Source organism: Falco naumanni, chromosome 2 (genome assembly GCF_017639655.2).
Source record: "Falco naumanni isolate bFalNau1 chromosome 2, bFalNau1.pat, whole genome shotgun sequence".
Lineage (NCBI taxonomy): Eukaryota > Metazoa > Chordata > Aves > Falconiformes > Falconidae > Falco > Falco naumanni.
This window is the reverse complement of record NC_054055.1, coordinates 34,749,352-34,769,757: the sequence shown is the minus strand read 5'-3', so window position 1 is coordinate 34,769,757 and position 20,406 is coordinate 34,749,352. Positions and strand designations below refer to the sequence as shown.

Genomic DNA, 20,406 nt, shown 5'->3' with positions numbered 1-20,406 from the left:
TAATGGCAAAAGTAGTAAAGATTATTAGTGATCCTGTAATAGAGATTGTATTCTATTCTATTCTTATTATAGTCCCATACTTCTGGAGAGAAGTTGTATTACTGCATGATACAAGGTGCTGTATGGGGAAGTCAGAGGTTTTGGCAAGTAGGTGGAGAGGTGATTCTGTAAGAGTGGAAAGCAGTGTGGGATGTGCACTTCTTGTTTCTCCTAAATTAAAGTCGGAAAGGAGTTAATATAACTGGCAGTGATTATTGCTTATGCTTCAGATTTAATGTCCAGCTGAGATTAATTAGAAGGTTTCTCAGAACAGTGAGATCTTGGAGCACTGTCTTAATTGCTGTTGGGAGAGGGAAAGATGCTGATCGCTTTCTTAAGGTGCAGCTATAGCCTGATCAATGCTTTTGAAAAACTTCTCATGACCTAGTTGTAGGCAATAATGTGGACCCGACTTCAACAACCTGAGAGGTCCCTTCCAATCACTAATTACTGTAAGTGCTGACTTGTGTGTAGATTCAGGTAAGCAGCATTAGTAGATTACCTAATAACTCAGCAGCTGGAAAGATTTTTACAGTTTAAAGGCTAAATGAAGTTAAGTAAGAATATGGGCCCAAAGCATTATGCTCAAATGTGATGCCTGCAGCCATGGAATTGTCTGTTTAAGGTGGTCAGACCTCAGCCCCTTACGTCTACTGGTGGTAAAAGGTAAACCTCAGATGTGTACTGCATGAAGTTACTTATATTTCTTGGGTAAATATTTACTGGTCTAGTATTTTTTTAACATCTTGATACAAAAATACATTCTGTAAAGCCTGCATGGTAATTTACTGCCAGCTTTAGGGAGTTAATTTTAAATGACTCAATTGCATTTGCAAAATAGATTTAATTTTTAAGTTATAGGTTTGATTTTAGGGATGTTTTAAGGAGTAAGTAGAAATAGGGGGAAATTACTTATGTAGGCACAACAATGACATGAAAGAGTTAATTAACTCTTTTGTGAGTAACAGCTGGAAGTGTAAGGAGATTTATGTTCTTTGAACAGATTTTAAAATTCCTGAAAATATTCAGTGTAACATATGTTCTCTGTCTCCTAGTATACATCATATACATAGTACATTTTAGGGAACATGGATTTCCTTCCATTTTGGAAATTTTTCCAGCAAGTCAGTGCATGCCAGGTACATGAAGTATTGTTTCCTTGAAAATAAATTTCTCTGGTCTTAACATCTTCCAAGCCTTGATAAATGCACAAGTCATCCACTCCCATCCCATTTGATGAGCTTCTGAAATCTCAGTGTGATAAGAAACAAAAGTGCTGCACAGCTACAACAAGCAGCTTTGAATAAATGCTTCTATTTGCTAACAAAACTATTTATATTGTGTAAAACTAGCTTATCTTAGGGTCTGGTCAGAAAACTGTAAGCAATCTTAAAACAATGTGTGGTGAGCAGAGCCCTTTAGCTGGGGATTGCTACCCCTTATCTAGAGCAGGAGGGCTGACAAATGCGTTGGTCCAGGTTGTTGGCATGTGAAGTAAGATAAATGCAAGCTTCCAGCTGTGATCTTTCATCTGAGAGGGTTGCTTTTTTTGAGAGCATTAATTCGGTTGCTTTGTGGTCATGAGATCATATTCTTAGTTTGTGATGTTAGGATTATCTGAATGATGGGGTCAGTGTGTGTACATAACAGTATGTTTTTCATTTCAGGGAGACGGTAGGAACATTAAGGTGCTTCCTGCTTTGTATTCTTATTACTTGTGTTAAAGTTAAGGAGAGTTTGGCATCTGATAATAGAAGATGTTTATGAACTTTACATCAGGTCTTGGTTAAGTCTCTAAAAGGTCTAGAATAACTTCAAATTATGTTCAAATCACATTGTCTAAAATCTGTATTACAAGATTTGCATCACCTTATTACATGACAAATTGGAAATATTAGAGACCATTTTGGAACAGAATATCCAAATGTACTTGCTTTTTCTCATACCCTTTGTGTACTTCAACACAGAGGAAAATGAATTTTGAGACTCATGCAATCAGTGTGCTGTGTCACGTCATTTCATCTGATTAAGTGGATAATTTCTGTAATCGGTTGGACAAATCCCACACACTGGCAAAACCAGCATGCATGTTTAAAATATACTAATTTGTGTCTTACTCATTTCAAAAAATGGGCTTTATGTAGGCAGGGTTCAGTCTGCAGTGAAAGGTTTTGGATCAGCAAACTGGTTTCTTGACAAAAAACTTTTGCCTGGTAAAAATATTTCTAGCTGCTACTATTCTCGCACTTTCCATACTATAATCGTTCCTAATGGTAAGCTGATTTCATGCTGAAGGCTTCGGCTCAGCAATGCACTTGAAGTCATGCGTGACTTGCATCAAACTGGATCACTCCCTCTGTTTTAAAGGCATAATTCATGTGCTTGAATCAGACACATGTTTAAGTACCCTGTTGAATTAGTGCCGATGTGGAAATTGTTTTTCTCCTCAACATAATCACATTTGGAACTGGAAATGACCTTGTGTAGACATTTTTTAGCATCTGTCTACTGAATTGTGCCACCATCAGTTGTTGCTCAGTTTAATATTTGTGGGTTTATAGCGGTCCAGACAATTGAATTATTTTTGTGTTTATCTTCACAATAATTACATGCCTCTTGACTGCCTTTTTTGTTTACATGTAAAATTAGCATTTTGCCAACATTGTTGTTGAAAAAGTAGCAATGCAAAGTCTGGTTGTCCAGAGAATTAATCTCAATTTAATGTGAATAGATACAAATTCAAATTCACAGTTATATAAGGTGTAACATAAATTTAAAAAAGCATAACTTTCATCTATATGCCTAACTATTTAGATATGTATTTAATGTGTCTTCTGTATTTTAATATTTTTCAGACAAGTATAAAAGAAGGATTACTACTGAAGCAAACCAGTTCCTTTCAGAGGTGGAAAAAGCGTTATTTCAAACTTCGAGGTCGTACCCTTTACTATGCTAAGAATTCAAAGGTAATTCTATGCTATCAGTGTCCGATGCCATATGCTTATAACTTCAAATTTGTTTAGATTTATAAGTGCAATAATAACAACAGTATTAAAAAGCTGCTGTATATAAGATGTGGTGTGTTATTAAGTAAGGAAGACTGGTGAGTTCTCGTTGTTTTTTTTTCAGTGAAGTTTATCCCAGTTATTTTAACTTTTTTGACTATGGAGACAAATAAAATCTTCATCTTAAGGCATTGTGGTTGGTTTTTGTTTGGGGGGGGAGGCCCTCAGGCAATCAAATCTAACATTTAAAAAACTAAAAAGTAGAAATTGGATAATGCTCAGGAGTTATCCCTCAAACTGAGTTCCATTAAAACTCTTCTAGTCTGGTGCCAATATTGCCATTAGAGGTGGAAATGGTTATGTGAAATTAAGATAGGAAGATTTTTGGGCAAAACTGATATATAAGGGAAAAAGCTGTTTCCCATCAATTGAAATTTTTGGTGGAAAATTTGGGGATGGGCAGAGGGGGAATACTTGTTGTCTTTCCGAAAGACATTTCCTCCCTCCCCCTCAGGACTGGGACTGAGAGCATTTTGGCTTGTGGGGCTGGCTCAGATTGTGCTTTTCCACAACCGTGGGCATGACTTTTCTTTACCCTTGCAGGGTTATAGTGACTCATGGGAGCTATGGGTGAGGTGCTTCAGATGTCCATCATCTTCTATAGCCTGGTCTTATCAATAAAATTATTCCTAAGGCATGGAGACTTCTCTTTCTAGGACTTATATGACTGTAATTGCATGGTGCACAGTTGTGTGGCTGTGATGAATCAAAGAAAACATCATCTCTTCAGGGAGCCCAGTGCTGAAGTACCTCTGTTGTCACACTTCACGCTGCTACCATGAGCAGCTGATGTAAGGACTTAATAAACATGGCAGATAATAGCTCTGAGAATAGTGATGTCATCTGTGCAATAATGATGAGAAAAGGCGGTGCAATGGGTAGGCAATTGTACAGATACTCTCTAATGTTGAATCTAGGCATGATGAAGTACCCCCAACAACGATTCTTCTTGCCATGGCATGGGAGAGGAAGAATAGGGTATGGCTAAAAAAAGGAAAAAAAGGGGGAGGCATTTTTGTTGGTCTTCCCTTCTGTGCTTCAGAACTCACCATGAGTTTAACAGAACCTAATTAATCCTTTGCCAGAGGTTGGGGTGTTTAAAGAAGACATATATTTCTCTTACTAAACATCATACAAAGGAGTGGAAGGGATCTCTTCAGGCCTTTGTGCTCCATTTTCTCATATGGATGCCATATAATAGATTCCTCTTTATGAATTTAGAGGTCCATCCTGAAACTGATTAATTAATTTATATTCTACTAAGTTTGAATCTCTTTCTTCTGATAAAACATTTATGCTACATAGTAGACACCCCAAAGCTGCATCTATTTTAAAAAAACACAACCAACTTTAAAAGAGATTTTAAAGCATTGCAGACTCTTGGAGCCACATTTTTGTGCTGTCATGTACTACTTAGCAAATAAGACCGTGTTTGGGGTTCAAGTAGGAAGTTTTATCACATCGTCAGTGTTTTCTATTTTTTCACCACTGTTTTTTTGTTTTTATTTTCCAATTGGAATGGACACAAGGAAATGAAAGCACAGACTGTAAGTGTACCTGAAAGTGGCCTCATTGTATTGAATACTTTTATGTTCTTTTCCATTCACAGTCTCTAATATTTGATGAAGTTGACCTGTCAGATGCCAGCGTAGCTGAATCAAGCACAAAAAATGTCAACAACAGCTTCACGGTATGGAACCATTATTAGATTAGACTGTTACTAAGAAAATCAACAGTCCTCTGAATTGCTCTATTCGGAAATAAATCGTCCTTTACTTGGAAATGATATAATGTATCAGAACTATATAACATCAGTTATCGATAATTTTGTTTCTGTGACTTTTTTTTATAGCAGAAATTAGAATGTTAGCTAACAGTTGCTTCAAAAGATGAATGATACAAGACATTAAAAATATAGCATGATTCAGTATTAGTAATTTGTTAGTACTTATTAGTACAGTTTGGTTTTGTCCTGTATTTTGAGGTGACATGCTGAATTGATTGTAATAGTGTTATTGTTTTAATTTCTTACAATAATATTTCATAACATCTGGGTTTTATTTCTTATAATAACATTTTTGTTTTCCTGTCGTATTGAAATGTATTTAATTTTGTTCGTTGCTGATCATATCCCTGTATGTTTCCAAGTCACACAGAAAAACTGTCTTCACAGTCATACCTTGATTCTGGTACTGGTATAAGAAACAAAGAGTGTTCATAAATCCCTTTTTCTGTAAGTTCACAAGTGTGTTTTACACACAGGTCTTGCCATTTATTGCTCACCTGCTTTGTTGGAACTAAGTGATAACGTCTGACACAGTTCCTCTGCTGATTCTTAATCTCTGGAAAAGTAAATTTTTTGAAGAAGAACTAGCTATGAGGAAGATTGTGGGTAAAGTTGTCCTTCCGAAGGTCTTGAGTTCTCCTGCTGACTGCAACAGCATCATTTTTCTTGACCTGCTGATCTTGTTATTCTCTATTAAAATGTTGATTTTCCCTTTGCTTGAGGATTTTAATTTCACAGGTGGTCTATGTTACCAGCGTTGTTTGTTTTTCTCCAAGGCCGTCCAACACATGCCTCCTGAAAACTTCATCAGATCTTCCTTGCTGTATAGTACCTCCTAGATGGCTAGTGAAGTAGTCAGAGTGCTTCAAAGACATGCTTGTGTTGGCCAGGACAGTCCAACGTGTTATGTCAATCCAAGTTTCTTTACTGATTAGGAATGCAATTAAAAAGACTACTGTGATGGAACGTCTCAGGTGAGGGAGTGGCTGTGTGAGGTACCATCTTGCCTTTTGGAAAGGTTCTTCCTGTTCCTTAGGAGCTCTACTTCTGCCTTGCTCCTGGCCAGAAGTAAAGCTGTCATGCTGGCATCAGGATAGCTGAAGGAATAATGAGGCATACAAAGATGATAAGTTGAGGATCCCAGCAGTCATGAGTGTCACTTATTCAAGACAGTATATAAGGCTCAGCATCCCCTAAAGACCCAGATTTCCTTCACTGTAGCCTTCATTATGGGGAAAAGAAAACAGAAAATTTGGGTATAATGTTACTGCTGATCACTGAATCATGAAATAAGACATTCATCTAGAGATCTGGACAGACCAGAGAGCTGGGCAATCACCAGCCATATGAAATTTAACAGGAGCCAGTGCTGGTGTCTGGTCCTGGGATTACCTGGGACAGGGTAATCCTGGTTGTACGTACAAACTGGGGCACAAGAGGCTGGAGAGCAATCCCATGGAAAGAGATCTGGGTGTTTGGGTTGGTGGCAAGTCAAGTACGAGTCAGCAGTGTGCCCTGGCAGCCAGAAGAGCCAGCTGTGCCCTGGGGTGCATCAAGCACAGCATCGCTTGCCAGTGGAGGGAGGCGATTGTCCAGCTCTGCACCACACTGGTGTCCACCTTGAGTTCTGTGTGCAGTTTTGGGTGCCTCAGTGCAAAGACATCGAACTACTCGAGTGTGTCCACAGGAGGGCGACCAAGATCGTGAAAGGTCGAGGATGAGCTTTAGGAGCAGCAGCTGAGGTCACTTGGGTTGTTCAGCCTGGAGAAGAAAAGGCTGAGGGGTGCCCCCATCGCAGTGTACAGCTTCCTCAAGGGGCACAGCAGAGGGGGAGGCGCTGATCTCCTCTGTCTGGTGACCAGCGATAAGACACAAGGGAATAGAATGAAGCTGCACCAGGGGAAGTTCAAGCTAGAAGTCAGGAAAAAGTTCTTCACTGAGAGGCTGGTTGGTCACTGGAACAGGCTCCCCAAGGGAAGTGGTCACAGCACCAAGCCTGTCAGAGCTCAAGGAGCATCTGTGTGATGCTCTTGGTCATATGGTTTAGTTTTAGGTCGTCTTGCGAGGAGCAGGGAGTTGGACTCAATGATCCTTAATGGGTCCCTTCCAAGTTGAGATACTCCGTAATTCTATGATCTTGGTGTAATTTGGGGAAGAGAAGTGGCATGTTTTTTTTGGGGTTCTTTTTTGGTTTTTTTTTTTTTTTTTTTTTTTCTTTTTGTTCTGTTTTGTTTTTGTTGTTGTTTTGGTTTTTTTTTCCCCCTTACAGTGTTTGGTGTTTTGATACCCTTTATAATCCTTTAGGTGCACTCTATCACATTCTTCACCAAAGGCATGTTTTCTATTTAGTGGTAAGACTTCTGGGGAAGATGGTAGTGAAAAAAGAAGTCTCAGGGCTGCAGCTTTAACAGCTTTGGAGACACTATTTATTTTCATGTCCTGGGTAATTTAGGGCAAACTGTGTTTTCTCTAAGGAGCCTTCAAATTAATTTTGAAAAATTATTTGGATTTATAGCTCTCCCGGATTGAAATGTCATCTGATTTGACTGTGAAATATGGTAACAGTCATCATCTCACTTAATCTTCCAGCTTCTTTCTTTGTGTTTGCCTAACCCAGTCTCTCAGCAACACAGCTCAGTGAAGTAAGACATCTCTGGCTTTGCCTGCACTGGTTTGGAGTCACGAAATGGGGCTGGGGTGGGTGGTTAGCTTTCCAGCAGTACTCCTTATAAATAAAAAGAAATATTTCTTTTTGCCTTTTTTTTTTTTCCCTTCCATCCTAAAAAAGATAATCCATCCTTTCTTAAAATTACTTTTTTAATGTTCTAAGTGCTCTGTTAGCATTCTCTTTGTTAAAAAAGCAAAAATCAAATCAACTTAATCTTTTTCTAGTTAATGTACTTCTCTTGATTCTTTGTCCCAATAGACATTATTTTTAACACAAAGTTAGGTAGATGGAATATACACCAAATGACCTTTTTTTCAGGAAACTACTTCTTTAAAAAAAATTGTATTAATTTTTTTTTTTACAAATCCTTTTGTCATTTGACTTAAAATACCACCCCTCCTTTCCTCAATCTCCCAACTCGCTTCCCCTCAATTTCTCACCTCCAGCTTGTAGAAGCTAGTGGTTTTGCCTTCTTTTGCCCATTAGTTTGTCTGTTTGAAGACAGAGGTGTGTGTTTCAAGATTTTCCATGCTGCTTTTTTTTTTTTTTTGGATAAAACTCAAGTCCTAAAATTAGTCATACCACACAGATTTAAGGTTGAGTTTATTTGTGATACACATGCTTGCAGAATATTTTATGTAACTAAATATCACTGTTTGCTCACCCAAATTACTTTTCCTTTCTTACTACAAACAAATTGAGTTTAAGGGGAAAGTTGAGAATAAATATCTGCTAATTAAAATGAGAAGCTGCTAAACTTAAACTAGCTCATCTGTTTCAGTTTTTTCTTTATTGCTGACAATACTACTTTTCAATGAACAACCAACTCATTTGTAGCAAATAGTCTTAGTGCCCAAGCTTGCACTAGGGTGCTTTGTAATATATTATAGGTGTTTTATAGTTCTGAGCATTCTCATCTAGAGGGTATTAAATAGAGCAGGGGTCCTCAAACTTTTTAACCGGGGGTCCGGCGTGCGGATGCAGTGGCGGGCAGTCATCTGCGGCTGCTTGGTTTCCCCCCCAACCCCTGGCGGGGGCGGGGAGGGTCTGTAAATACGGGGGGCCGGGTTGAGGACCCTGGGGGGCCGTATCCAGGCCGCAGGCCGTAGTTTGAGGACCCCTGAAATAGAGGGAAAAGGTGTCCCTTGACTTCAGTGTGTTTATATGAGACCCTCAAGGCCAGATTCTTCCTACTTGATTGCTAGGTAGCAGTCTCTGAAGTCTGTGGGAAGAGCGAGAAGAGGTTCAAGAAGCCAATGCAGCCCATCAAAGACACATACCACCCTCTCCATCAGCTACATCAGCAGCAGCCCACGGGGGCTTTTGTTCACCCCATGCCTGCAGTTCAGTGGCATGGGTGGGCGCTGAGCCCTTGTAATGGTGTTGGATAGTCTGATGAATATTTTTTTTACAATACTTTTCTTCTGCCTCAGAGGATGGTTTATGGTGTCTCAGCACAACCAGAGGAGTGTAGTTGCACACTGTGCTACCTCTCCGGGGAGACTTTTGGGATGAATCAGTCTCCCATCCTTATTGTATGCAAGCAGATGGGGGAGTGACCAATTCTGCTGAGAGCTGTAATTCCTTCTGTGTTTTGGTTTGCAGGGATGGAAGATGGCTTGTTGATAACTCAAGTGCATTTAGAAAAATCTCTTTATTGTTCTCAAAACAAGACTTGAGACTGAATAAGGCTGAATAATGTACTCCAGTGTGCGAACAGGGGCATGTGGAACATTGGTGGCATGCTTTTGTTCCGATAAGTATAAGGAGTGGGATTTTAAAACACTAAAATGGTTCTTGAACAGGTGTATTCAATTAATGAAGTTTCTTAAGGCAACAAAGGTGATTATGAATTGTGATTTAAAAGGAGGTTTTGACAGGCTAGCTTTTGGCTTAGGTTTCTACCTCTGCCTTGCTTTTGATGATGAAGAACTAATGCATATTGACAAGGAAAGAAGTCTGTAGATGTTAACCATGCTGCCTTTCAGTTGTTGAGCCACATGGATGTATAAAATGCCCTGGGTTATTATAAATCTGCCCTAGTCTCATGTAAAATGCACATCAAGTAAACAGGCTTCATGTGGCAGTACTATATTTAATCCACCCAAACTGATGTTAACATTTAATTCAGTTAAGATTTTTTGTGGTAAATGTGCTGGGAAACAATAATTTCAGGGTAGAAATGCTGGCTTTGAGGCTTTACTTTGTATAGCTGGCTTTAGACATTTGATTTGAGTTAGGCCAACTTCTGGTGCATTTAAAAATTGCACAAAGCCACAGACACTCAATTTCTTACTGTATGTGTATTCAGAAAAGTGAAAATCCTGGGTAGATGAATTCTGGTATCTAGTTACATCTGAGGGTAACGTAGGAAATTATTTCATTGTTCTGGAAGGTGTCCTCCAGGTACAGTAGCTGATATTCACGATGGGGATTCAGCTTGCTCTGACTTAAGGGTGAAGCTCAATGATGGGTTTATAGAACCCTAAATTTAGGTATCTAGGATAAGATTAATAGCTCTTTAAAGTGAATTCCTGTAATTGCTCAATTCAGTATAGACTCCGCTGATTATTAACTAACTCTCCGTTAGCTACGATAGGAGCTTTGTCATCCAGGGCACCTAAAATGTAGACCAGTGCTTTCAGCTTCCTGAATCAGGTGCTGAATCAAGTACTTTTTCTTGAATTTATAACTTCTGAAAGTGGTCATCTTGAGAGGGAGGAAGCTGCAGTAGGCAGATCTGCTGTCCTGGAAATCCTGCTGCAATTCTTAGTAATTAGAAATTGGCTGGAAATGAGACACTATATTCCAGCCAATAACACTGATTACTAGGATTCTGGGTATGCTTGCAAAAATGTCTAATATCATAATTTTTTGCTGATTTCTTGGTTTTAGTGATGATATAGACCACAAAGTCTAATTATTTATTCTGTGGAAAAATACTTCCTTGGAGAACATTTCGTGTGCTGGGCTTTAAGTAAGTGTTCTCACCTAGTGCTATGAGGCAAAGGCAGCAGAAACTTATAAACCATCTGTTCTTTATTTTATATTTTTTATCACTTCCTTTTGCTTTGACTATTTTCCAAGGTAAATAATCTTTGTAAACATTTTTGTATACTCTTACCTATTCTTGCTGTTCTTCTGACTATTACTCTGCAGCGACATCTTGTAAATGAAGTGACCAGTGTGGACTCTTGAAGCACAAGTCACGGATATTTGGGACTATTTTCAAAATTAATGCTCATTTACATCCCTTACAGATCCCACATTTTGTATGTTTTCTGCAGCAGCAACACATTATACTTTTTTTAAAAAAAAATTCCTCTCTAATGATACTAAGATCCTTTTCCTGTTAATTTGGAGCTGTCCGTAATTCATGAATACTTAGATGCTTCTGTGGTTTTTCTCTGGTGTGTGTTTCTTTGTTTTTACTAACACTGAACTTTTTCTAGTCACTGTACTGTCTATTTAATACCTTGCTTGGCTGGCTGTGCAGTGCCTTGGTGATCAAGGCAGTGAACTAAGCAAAATTTTGTGCTGTCTGTAAATGTTCATGTTTCACTACTTTACACTTCTTTTCCAGTTTAAGAATTGCACCACAACATTTTGAAAGAGAATAATGAGGTGCTTTTATTATCTATTAACCTTTTCTCATATTAAAAATTCCTATTATTCCTTCTTACTCTTTTTACATCCCTTAGCTTTTCATCTCATTGCATGACTGGGACATAAACATAATTGGTCTTTTCAGTTCAATGACTGAACTAGAAGTAATTACGGGTCAACCTGATGTTTTAACTTCTTTGAGCAGAAGTACTTTAGTTCAAATTAAAGACATTATATTTTGTTTTAAAGTATTTTTTTCATATTAAATAAAGAAAAAACCCAAAACATGAATGGCATTTCATTAAAGTTAGTCCCTGAATGTAATTTCCACTTTTTAGGCCAGACTTACCAGTTCACTTTGACCTGAATGCAGAGGGTTCTGCTTAATATGTTTTTAAACAAAAAGCTTTATCCATTGTCTGCAATTTCCTTGATATTCTGTAAAATTGGATAGATTTTGAAAAACAAAACACTTAATTTTTGCTGTTTTCCTTTGACCTATTATTTTGAGATGGTTAGATACTTTTAATAGGTTGGTGAGGCCAAATACTCCATTGGAGGAACTGCGCTTCAACTGCGGTTAAGATTTGTATTGTTTTCTTCCAGAACCCTGTTTACCCTACTTCCTATCCGTACTTCTGAATGTAGTGTATCCTGCGTCTTGGCTGGCTGGGGATATAGAGTTTACTGGCATGTAATTTATGTGGAACCAGCTTAAAGCATAAACCAATCCTTTTCATCTTTGAATCCTTCTATACAGCCGCTGTTTTTAATGGGAGGTTGCACAGTTGTACTGGAAACTCAGTTCTTGCAATTTGTCAGAATTTCAAGATGAATATTAAAATTGGGCCTGAAGGCATATTGCTTTTTAGCAGTTTATTTGAGCCCTGCTGCTTCTGACATCAGTCAGCTCTCTGCTCATCATTGAGATTAGCTGTTTCTAATTGATTTCAGAAAACTAACTTTTAATATTCATGATGGCCTTGGAAAACAGAATTTGTTGCCAGACTTTTGCAGTATGGTGGAGAGAGCATGTAATTTCTTAGACTTGGGCATATTTTGCTTCCTTTCTTGTCACCCAGTTTTTTTTCAGAGTTGTTATTGAGACTTTTCTTCAGGGACTACAAGAACTTCAGGGAATGTGAGAACTGCTTACCTTCCACAAGCCACAAGAAGAAATGAGAGTAGCCCTTCTCCTAAGGAGTTTAAAACCTTGCAGTTTTGGGTTTGGGCACTCGAGTCTTCGGTCTTTTTGAATATCATGGATGAAGAGAGATAGTCCCAAAGCTGGGAATAGTTTAAATATCCAAGTACTGTTTTTTTTCTTATTTAAATAATATAACATGAGTTAATTTTTATAACTGACTTGATTTGCTCAAAGTTTAGGGTCTTGAGCTTTATTTTAGTGCAGAAAAACTTATAGATGCTAGTGGAGGTATTTCTCTGATGGTGTCCTTCCTGTTTACAAAACCCAGTTTGCTGCACTTCTGCCTTGGTGGATGTCAAGAGATGGTTTCTTTACTTATAGCCTCCGGCCTCTTTCAGACACTTCTACCTCAGTCTGTCACATTTCCAAAGGCCACTGACCTTTTCTGGGCTTCCCTCTGCTTCTTTTTCACCATCTTCTCTACTTTCATGAAATCATCTTGCTACTGCTGTGTTGGAAGACTTCTGGGATCATGGGGTCAGCAGTCACCTCCAAGGCTTTGGCTTGTTCCAGACTTGGGGTGGTTTCCCCTGGTTTCAGTTACTGCTAAGCAAACTTCTTTCCAGTGCCTTGTTCTTAGCCTGGATGATTAAATTTTCTTGTTTGCTTTATAGGAGTACTCTGGAGCACAGCTGACGTTCCCTTAAAGGGAGACACTCCTGCTTGACTTCTCCTTTTAGTAAACCACAGGGATATGAAAGGAATGGATTTGTGTTTGTAAATGCTTACATAAACATTATTTTGTAATAAACAGAATTTACATAAGCCAAATTTCACATAGTTTACACATTAAGTTTACTTAACTGAACACGGTCTTGTGTAAACACTTTAGTCTGCGTGAATCTCTTCTATAGGTATATCTTAACTCAATTGCCTACTAATTTTAATAATAATAATAATAATAATCTTCATTATCCAGGAATAGGTAATGAGCTTATATTAGTATTGTGACATTATTTGTGTGAGAAAAAACAAAAGAAATATCACTGAATTGCTATGTACTGTGTGCGTTGCTATCCTTAGGATTCCTCTCAGCACACTTTACATCATATTTATCCTTAAGATGTGCAATAATTTCTTGGGTTTGGGTGCACTTTGAAATTTCCTTTGCATTCCAGCTGAGTGCTAACTTGTTAACAGTATATACTGATGATGGTGGGAGTTCAGACACATTTGCAGATGTCTTTATTGAAGCACCTTCCTCTGTGAGCAGAAGCCCACTCTTAAGAGACATTGTATTTTAAATTTTGACCTTGGTATTACCAGAAGGGTCAGTGTGTAGCACTGTTTCAAGATGGGGGAATGGCATATCCAGATATTCCCCATGCCCTGTTTGCAGTCTAGTGCAGGGCTGACGGGGGTCCTGGAGTGACATCTGTGAAGATCTCGAGGCCTCTTGTTACCTCTGGGAGGTATAAATATGGCTGGAAACAGCTCAAGTTCCAGTGCTGGCCTCACGAGCATGACTCAGCTTTGCATGGGTAGCTAACTCCTGGGATGGATTTAGTTTTTCCTTAGCTGTGAACTGTCTGCTGTTTCATGCAGATGCTGATTAGCCTCTAAATGACCAAGGCTTTTTGATGCTTCCAGCCCGAGCAATACCCAAACCACAGAAAGCGAGGGGAAGTGCTTTGTATTCCATTTTGTTCAATTTTCCACTCAGGTTTGGTTTGGTGTGTTGTTTTTTTTTTTTTTCTTTCTATATTCAGGCAGCTTAGAAACAAAACACAAACTGAAATAGAAAATTAATATGCTGCGGAGAAAAAAAAATTGAACAGCAATTAGTGTGCACTTGCAATGCACTTAGGGTTTTTCCTCCACTTAGCATTTGCTCATTTTCCCCTGCCCTCTGATAGTGACGAAAAAACGTAATGAAGCTGAGAGCTTTTTGGGTAGCTTTGGGTGTGACTTTCAAGTTTTAAGTTCCTTATCTCTGGCTTGATGTGCTATCTCCCTTTCCCTAGAGTATCTAGAGATGTTGAAGCTTTAAGTTTCATTATGAAAAAGCAATAAAGCATTTCAGCTGGGAGGCTAAAATCTGTAGATAAATCACTTGGGATTGAGCTATTACAAGAAAGCTGAACACTTTCCAGAAGAGGAAAACAAGGGGATGCTTAAAAATGTGACCATTCTGGGCTATATTGTACATTTTAGTTCTAGTTATGTTTGCTTATTTTCCAGAGATTTTGAGCTTAAGCAGATTTTTTTTTAAAAAAATAGCTCATGGAAAATGTCTTATTTTCTTCCTTTAGTTTTCTAAATGTTTCTTTAATTTGTGAAACACAATAAGAAGACTTGCATAAAAGCAAATACATTAAAAATGTCTTTTATTTCAGTGTCTGAACTTATGGTATAGCACTGGTGAAGCATTTGGGGTGTGTGGAGAACAAGCACCGAGGATTTCCAGATTTCATTCTTCGTGCAGTTTTATGCTTACCTATTCTCTGATGTTTTTTTCTCTTCTTATTTTAAAAGTGGTTAAAATACCTGGAGAAACCTTAAAAAGTATCCCTCGGTGCAGTTCCTGTATACCAAATAATTTTGTAAACAAAGCCATTGGTGTAAACTCTGAATACATTTCCTGTCTCTAGTGAACAAGGATCCCTGGCTTCAAGCAGCCAGATCGTGTTTAAACAGGCATCTGTTACAACAGATGAAAAGAGAATGGCACCTAAGGCCATTAAATATATAACTAAATGTTTTCCTTTAAGCACAGAAGCCATCCCATCTGAAAGACATGTAATGAGCTGGTGAAGCCCGAGCTGAGGGCGTAACAGTGTGAAGTAATGCGCTTAAGAGATCTTTCTGTGAGGACTTTACAAAGAAATGTGCAGGCCTTGAACTATACACAGCAGTTTCCAGTTCACATTTACAAGAATGGTTTATTGGTTTTGCTATATTTAAATGCTGATTGAAAGATAAATTCCTAATTCTTCAGTCCAAATTCATGGAACATTCCCACCCTGCTTCTTGTAACTGTCTCATTACCAAGTTATACTCCTGAAGGAATAATGTCTTTCTGTTAGCAGTTGGTTGATGTTGGACACATGAGGTCAGATTTAGGGAACGGTAGATTTCTGGCAAAGTGACCTTTGCTAGACACTTTTTGCATCTGTTCTACAGTTCAAGGCTGGACATGTCATAACTGGATTACTTATCTACCTGGATTCTGTTTTCACAGAACCACAGAGAGATTTGGGAGCTGGAAGGGACCTCTGGACGTCTTCTGGTTTGACCTGCCTGCTGAAGCAGGGCCATCTAGAGCAGACTGCCCCAGACCATGTCCAGACAGCTTTTCAGTATCTCCAAGGATGGAGACTCTACAGCTGCCTTGAGCAACCTGTGTCAGTGCTTAGTCACCCTCACAGTAAAAAAGTGTTTCCTGACATTCACACAGAGCCTCCTGTGTCTCAGTTTGTGCCCATTGATTCTTAGCTTGTCACTGGGCACCACTGGAAAGAGCCTGGCCCCGTCCCCTTTGCATTGTCCCTTCAGGTATTTACCTGTACAAACAAGATCCCCCTGAGCCTTCTCTTCTCCAGGCTAAAGAGTCCCAGCTCTCTCAGCTTCTCCTCATATGTCAGATGCTCCAGTTCCTTCATCATTGGTGTAGCCCTTCACTGGACTGTGTGCAGTATGTCCATGTGTCTCTTGTACCGAAGAGGCCAGGACTGGACACAGTACTGCACGTGTGGCCTCACCAGTGCTGAGCAGGGGGCCAGGATCACCTCCCTCGACCTGCCGGCAGCACTCCTAATGCAGCCCGGGATACCATTGGCCTTTTTTGCCGCAAGGGCATGTAGCTGGCTCACGTTCAATCTGTTGTCCTACAGGACACCCAGGTCCTGCTGCCAAGCTGCTTTCCAGCTCAGTGGCCCCAAGCATACACTGATGCCTGGGGTGGTTCCTCCCCGGGTGCAGGACTTCGGACTTGTTGAACTTCTTGAGGTTCCTGTCAGCTTGTTTCTCCAGCTTGTCAAGGTTCCTCTGGATGGCAGCACAGCCCTTTGGCTGTCAGCCACTCCTCCCCATTTTGTGTCATTGGTAAACCTGCTGAGTGTACACCCTGCCCCATCATCGAGATCATTAATGAAGATGTTAAACAGGCCTGGAGCCAGTACTGCCCTTTGAAGTACACAGCTAGTTACTGGCCTCCAACTAGAATTTTTGCCACTGGTCACCAGCCTCTGGGTCTGACCATTCAGCCAGTTTTTAATTTACCCCACCGTCTGCTTGTCCAGCTCATAGTTCCTCAGCTTCTCCAGGAGGATCTTGAGGGACAGTGCTGAAAGCCTTACTGAAGGCAAGATGGATGATATCTGCCTTCATCTCCTTATTCACCAAGCCGGTCATTTCATCATAGGTTATTGGGTTGGTCAAACCTGACTTGCCCTTGGTGAATCCATGCAGACTACTCCGCATCACTGTCTTGTCCGTCCTGTGCCTGGATGTATTCTGGGAGATGCTCCTTCATTTTTGGTGTGTTACAAGGGAAGGCCACCTAAATTACCTGGGCTGGACTGTACTGCAGAGTGAGGTCAGAGTAGACTTTATACCTGTTTCTGTGAGGTAACCACTTTTGCCCTGTCTTTTAGTTAAGCCCATTTGTGCAGGTGTGCTGGTGCACTGGTGCAGGAGATGCTGTGTGGGACTAACCCTTTTCTTCCCCCTCTTAAGACTTTCTATCATGGGGGCCAAAACTACGCATGCATTACTTCATTACTTGTGAGCTTGGCAACAGTGAAATAGGAGAAGGCCAGCAAAAAGAGGGAAGCAACGTTTTAGTGAAGGAGACAGAGCTAATTGTTCTGATTATAAATTCTGTATTGTACTCAGGCAAATATAATAGCCATTTATTACTCGCCTTGCTTTTAAATCCTTCTCTGCTTTTGCAATTTATATTTTTGCCTGACTTGGCTCATCTTGAAAAATAACAGTGACAACTCACCGTAAAGCACCAATCACCTTTGACAGTGACAGTACTGTTACAATGTATTTAGTATGCTGAATCCAAGAAATTAAAAGTACTGTAGAAAGCTGCCCAACTGATAGCGCTGCGATTTGTGCAGAAAAGTTCTGTAGGCATGGGAGCATCAATGACCCCAGCAGTCTGCTCCCACCGCTCTGGTGGAGATGCATTCATCTGTGGCGTTCATATGGACCCACCTGTATGAGGACAGGGAAACAGAAGGGCAGATGGAGAGCAAGGGAGGCAGAACGTGTTATCCTGCTATTTGCCAGAACTCACTCACCAATGTCTAGAAGCACAGAGAAGTTACAAAACATTAGATCTGTTACGTTCGTGCCCCAGGCATCAGGTGTGGTCCCTCAGAGGAGAGGTGGGGATGCTTTCTCTCTTTATATCACCCTCTCTTAGTTCCAGAAAGTTATTTTAAAAGTATCCATTCAAAGAACAGGAAAACCATTTCCTCGTCCATTTTAGATTCTAAGTGATGTTTCTGCATTACTAAGTCAATTCAGGATGGGCCATACAAAGTGCTATTAGTGTAATGCCTGATAATAGTTTACAGCAGCAGCAGGTGCCTTAATGCAAATACCATGTTGTAGGAAGTGGAACATTTTTCAATAGCTGCTGTGTTGCTGCTTAGATATAAACTATTATTTTCTTGATCAGCAAATGTGTCTGCGTTTTTCTTTGAATTGGTAAAGGAAACAAGAAATGTAGCCACGAAGTTTTGGGAATTGCTCTTTCTTATTTATTGCTGTATGATAAAATATGTTAAGATTAGGCAACAGGCTTTAATTGAACACTCTATGATTTCATTTTACGGATCATAAGTCTAAACCCATTGTGTTGAAGGCATATAGAATGTTATTGGCAAAGTTAGCTTGTTTGAAAGAGAAAAGTGCTTTCAGATTTACACTGAGTTTAATGGTGATTTTATTTCCTTTCAAGATGTTAAGCTTGTTCTTAATAGGTGCTGCCTGAAAGAAAAGTTGCAGTAGTGGCGCAAAACTTGGCTGTGTAATTCTCATCGAAGTAATTTCCAGATGTGTATATACATATATGACTATGTGTATATTTTTAGAAGCCAAATTCTCCTAGCATCAACGTGTGTGAAAATCCCAATTTATGGCAACGCCTATGTGGTGGCAGACTGAACAATGTCCTCTTGTTCTCTCCTTCATTCTCCACTCAAAAAGCCCCCTCTTTTGCTGAATACAGCAGGAACATTATTGCAGTAAGGGACCATTTTTCTTCCTATCCAGACATTCTTCATTCCCTGTGATGTTATAGGACTTGTGTTGTTTGTATTCAACTTTTTAAACTGTATATGCTCACTCTTTCCCTGTGCCTACTGTGTTAAAAGTGTTTTTTATTCCCACTAACTCAATTTCATTACTTTTCAATATACTGCAGTATCTGGCTCTGGTAACTCTCTCTTCCAAAATCAGCAATGACTTCTTCTTGGCTACTTGACAACGGTGACAAATTTCAAAGTAACTTAATCTTCTAAATTAAATCTACTTGATTTATTTATTTTTAAGGCCTTTTGTCTTTCTTCATCCTTCTTGATTTGTCTCCTGCTTTGTCAGCGTATGAACCATTAGCACCTGAGTTCTTCTAAAATTTAAGAATTTTGGTATTCTTGTGTTACCTTAATGGTCTTCCAGTAGTTCTTGTGACACTTCCTTTGTCACAGTATTACACAATTTCTTCTTGTTTGTTGAGAGTTCAGCATATTTAGTGTGATATATAAATAATAATATTTGGGGCAGTGAGCATTAATTTTTAGAAAAGGTACTATGTAATAGAAGAAAAGATAACTGACTTTGGTCAGTAGATGAAAAGAATGTGACTACATGCAATGAGGAAAGATTATTAGACGTTACTAGTAAAATCCAAAGTATGTGGCTGGAAAATAGTTTTAGGACAATTACATCAATTTCATTTTTTATTATGTCTGCATACAGGTTCAAATGTCTTCAGTGAATAGACTCGAAATATTCCACTTAGTTTAGTTTATCGTAACTTTCTGTAAGTATCCGTAAGAAAGCATGCCTTCTGTGTAAATGTGAATAATAAGGTTTAGGAAGTAATTCTCAGTTTAGTATAAGCAAGAACAGCTATACTGAGTTAGCGTAAAGCTTATGAAACCATGCTGAATCAAAGGAGTGTAATGGCAGTAGCAGGTACTCAAGAAAGGAGTATAAGCAGCAGAGCTCTTGTGTAGCTTCCTAGTGTTGGATTTTGAGGACTTGCTAAGTTGAAGGTTTTGGATATTGTATTTTGTAGTATATACTGCATCTATTTGTGATAAATTTCTCAAATACCTTTTTAGACATTTGTACTTCTGGTCTCCTCAACATCCTTTGGGAATACTTTTGAAGTCTGAATAATGCATTGCATTTAGGAAAAAACACTTGTTGTTTGCTGATCATTTCCTTGGTTCCCTGAGTTCTCATGTTACATGGTGTATCTAATAAATAATGAGAGTACATCTTCTCCATGATTCTGTATAACTGAAATAGAAGAGAACCTAAATGGACAGCTTAGTTTCTCTCTAATTTGTTTTAGACAAAAATTCTAAGCATTATTGATATTTTTTGCATATAATGCATTTTGTCTTTTTTCATGTTACCACATACCTTCTTGAAGTTTGTTAAATATAGGTAAATCAAAGATAATATGTAGCTTAATCATCATGTTATAGATGCTGTATTTACACAAATACATGTCTTCCAACTATCCACTTTATTTTTATAGCACTAATAATAATTGATCTTACATTCATGTGATTGTCAGTACGTAATTTAACTTTTAGACTGTTGAAATGCTCTGAACTTTATTAAGTTTGTTATGATCTGAATTGAATAAGAAGTTGGGATATAGGAATTTCTGGTACGTTTACATGCATCAGCAGTGTTTGGTGACATGATTTGATTGTCGATACATGGGTGTGTGGTACGTTTTGAGATGGCCTTTGGTGTCCAACCTGGCTTATTTATAGCTGCTGTTCTGGGTGATATGGTCCTCTGTCATATTTACCTGCCCCATGATGATGCTTTGGAT

The 20,406-nt window shown here is 39.0% G+C and overlaps 1 protein-coding gene across 3 annotated transcripts in view; it reads left to right on the top strand.

Moving 5' to 3' along the window:
- DGKH (diacylglycerol kinase eta) overlaps positions 1-20,406 on the top strand; it is a 173,830-nt gene that overhangs the window by 86,347 nt on the left and 67,077 nt on the right. For all 3 annotated transcript variants that reach the window (XR_005826393.1, XM_040583978.1, XM_040583977.1), the window contains 2 exons: positions 2,895-3,005; positions 4,714-4,794. Coding sequence is in view for 2 of the 3 variants with exons in the window: in XM_040583978.1 (XP_040439912.1) it covers positions 2,895-3,005; positions 4,714-4,794 (192 nt within the window). In the remaining variant the exon portion in view is untranslated. The remainder of the gene's footprint in view (positions 1-2,894; positions 3,006-4,713; positions 4,795-20,406) is intronic.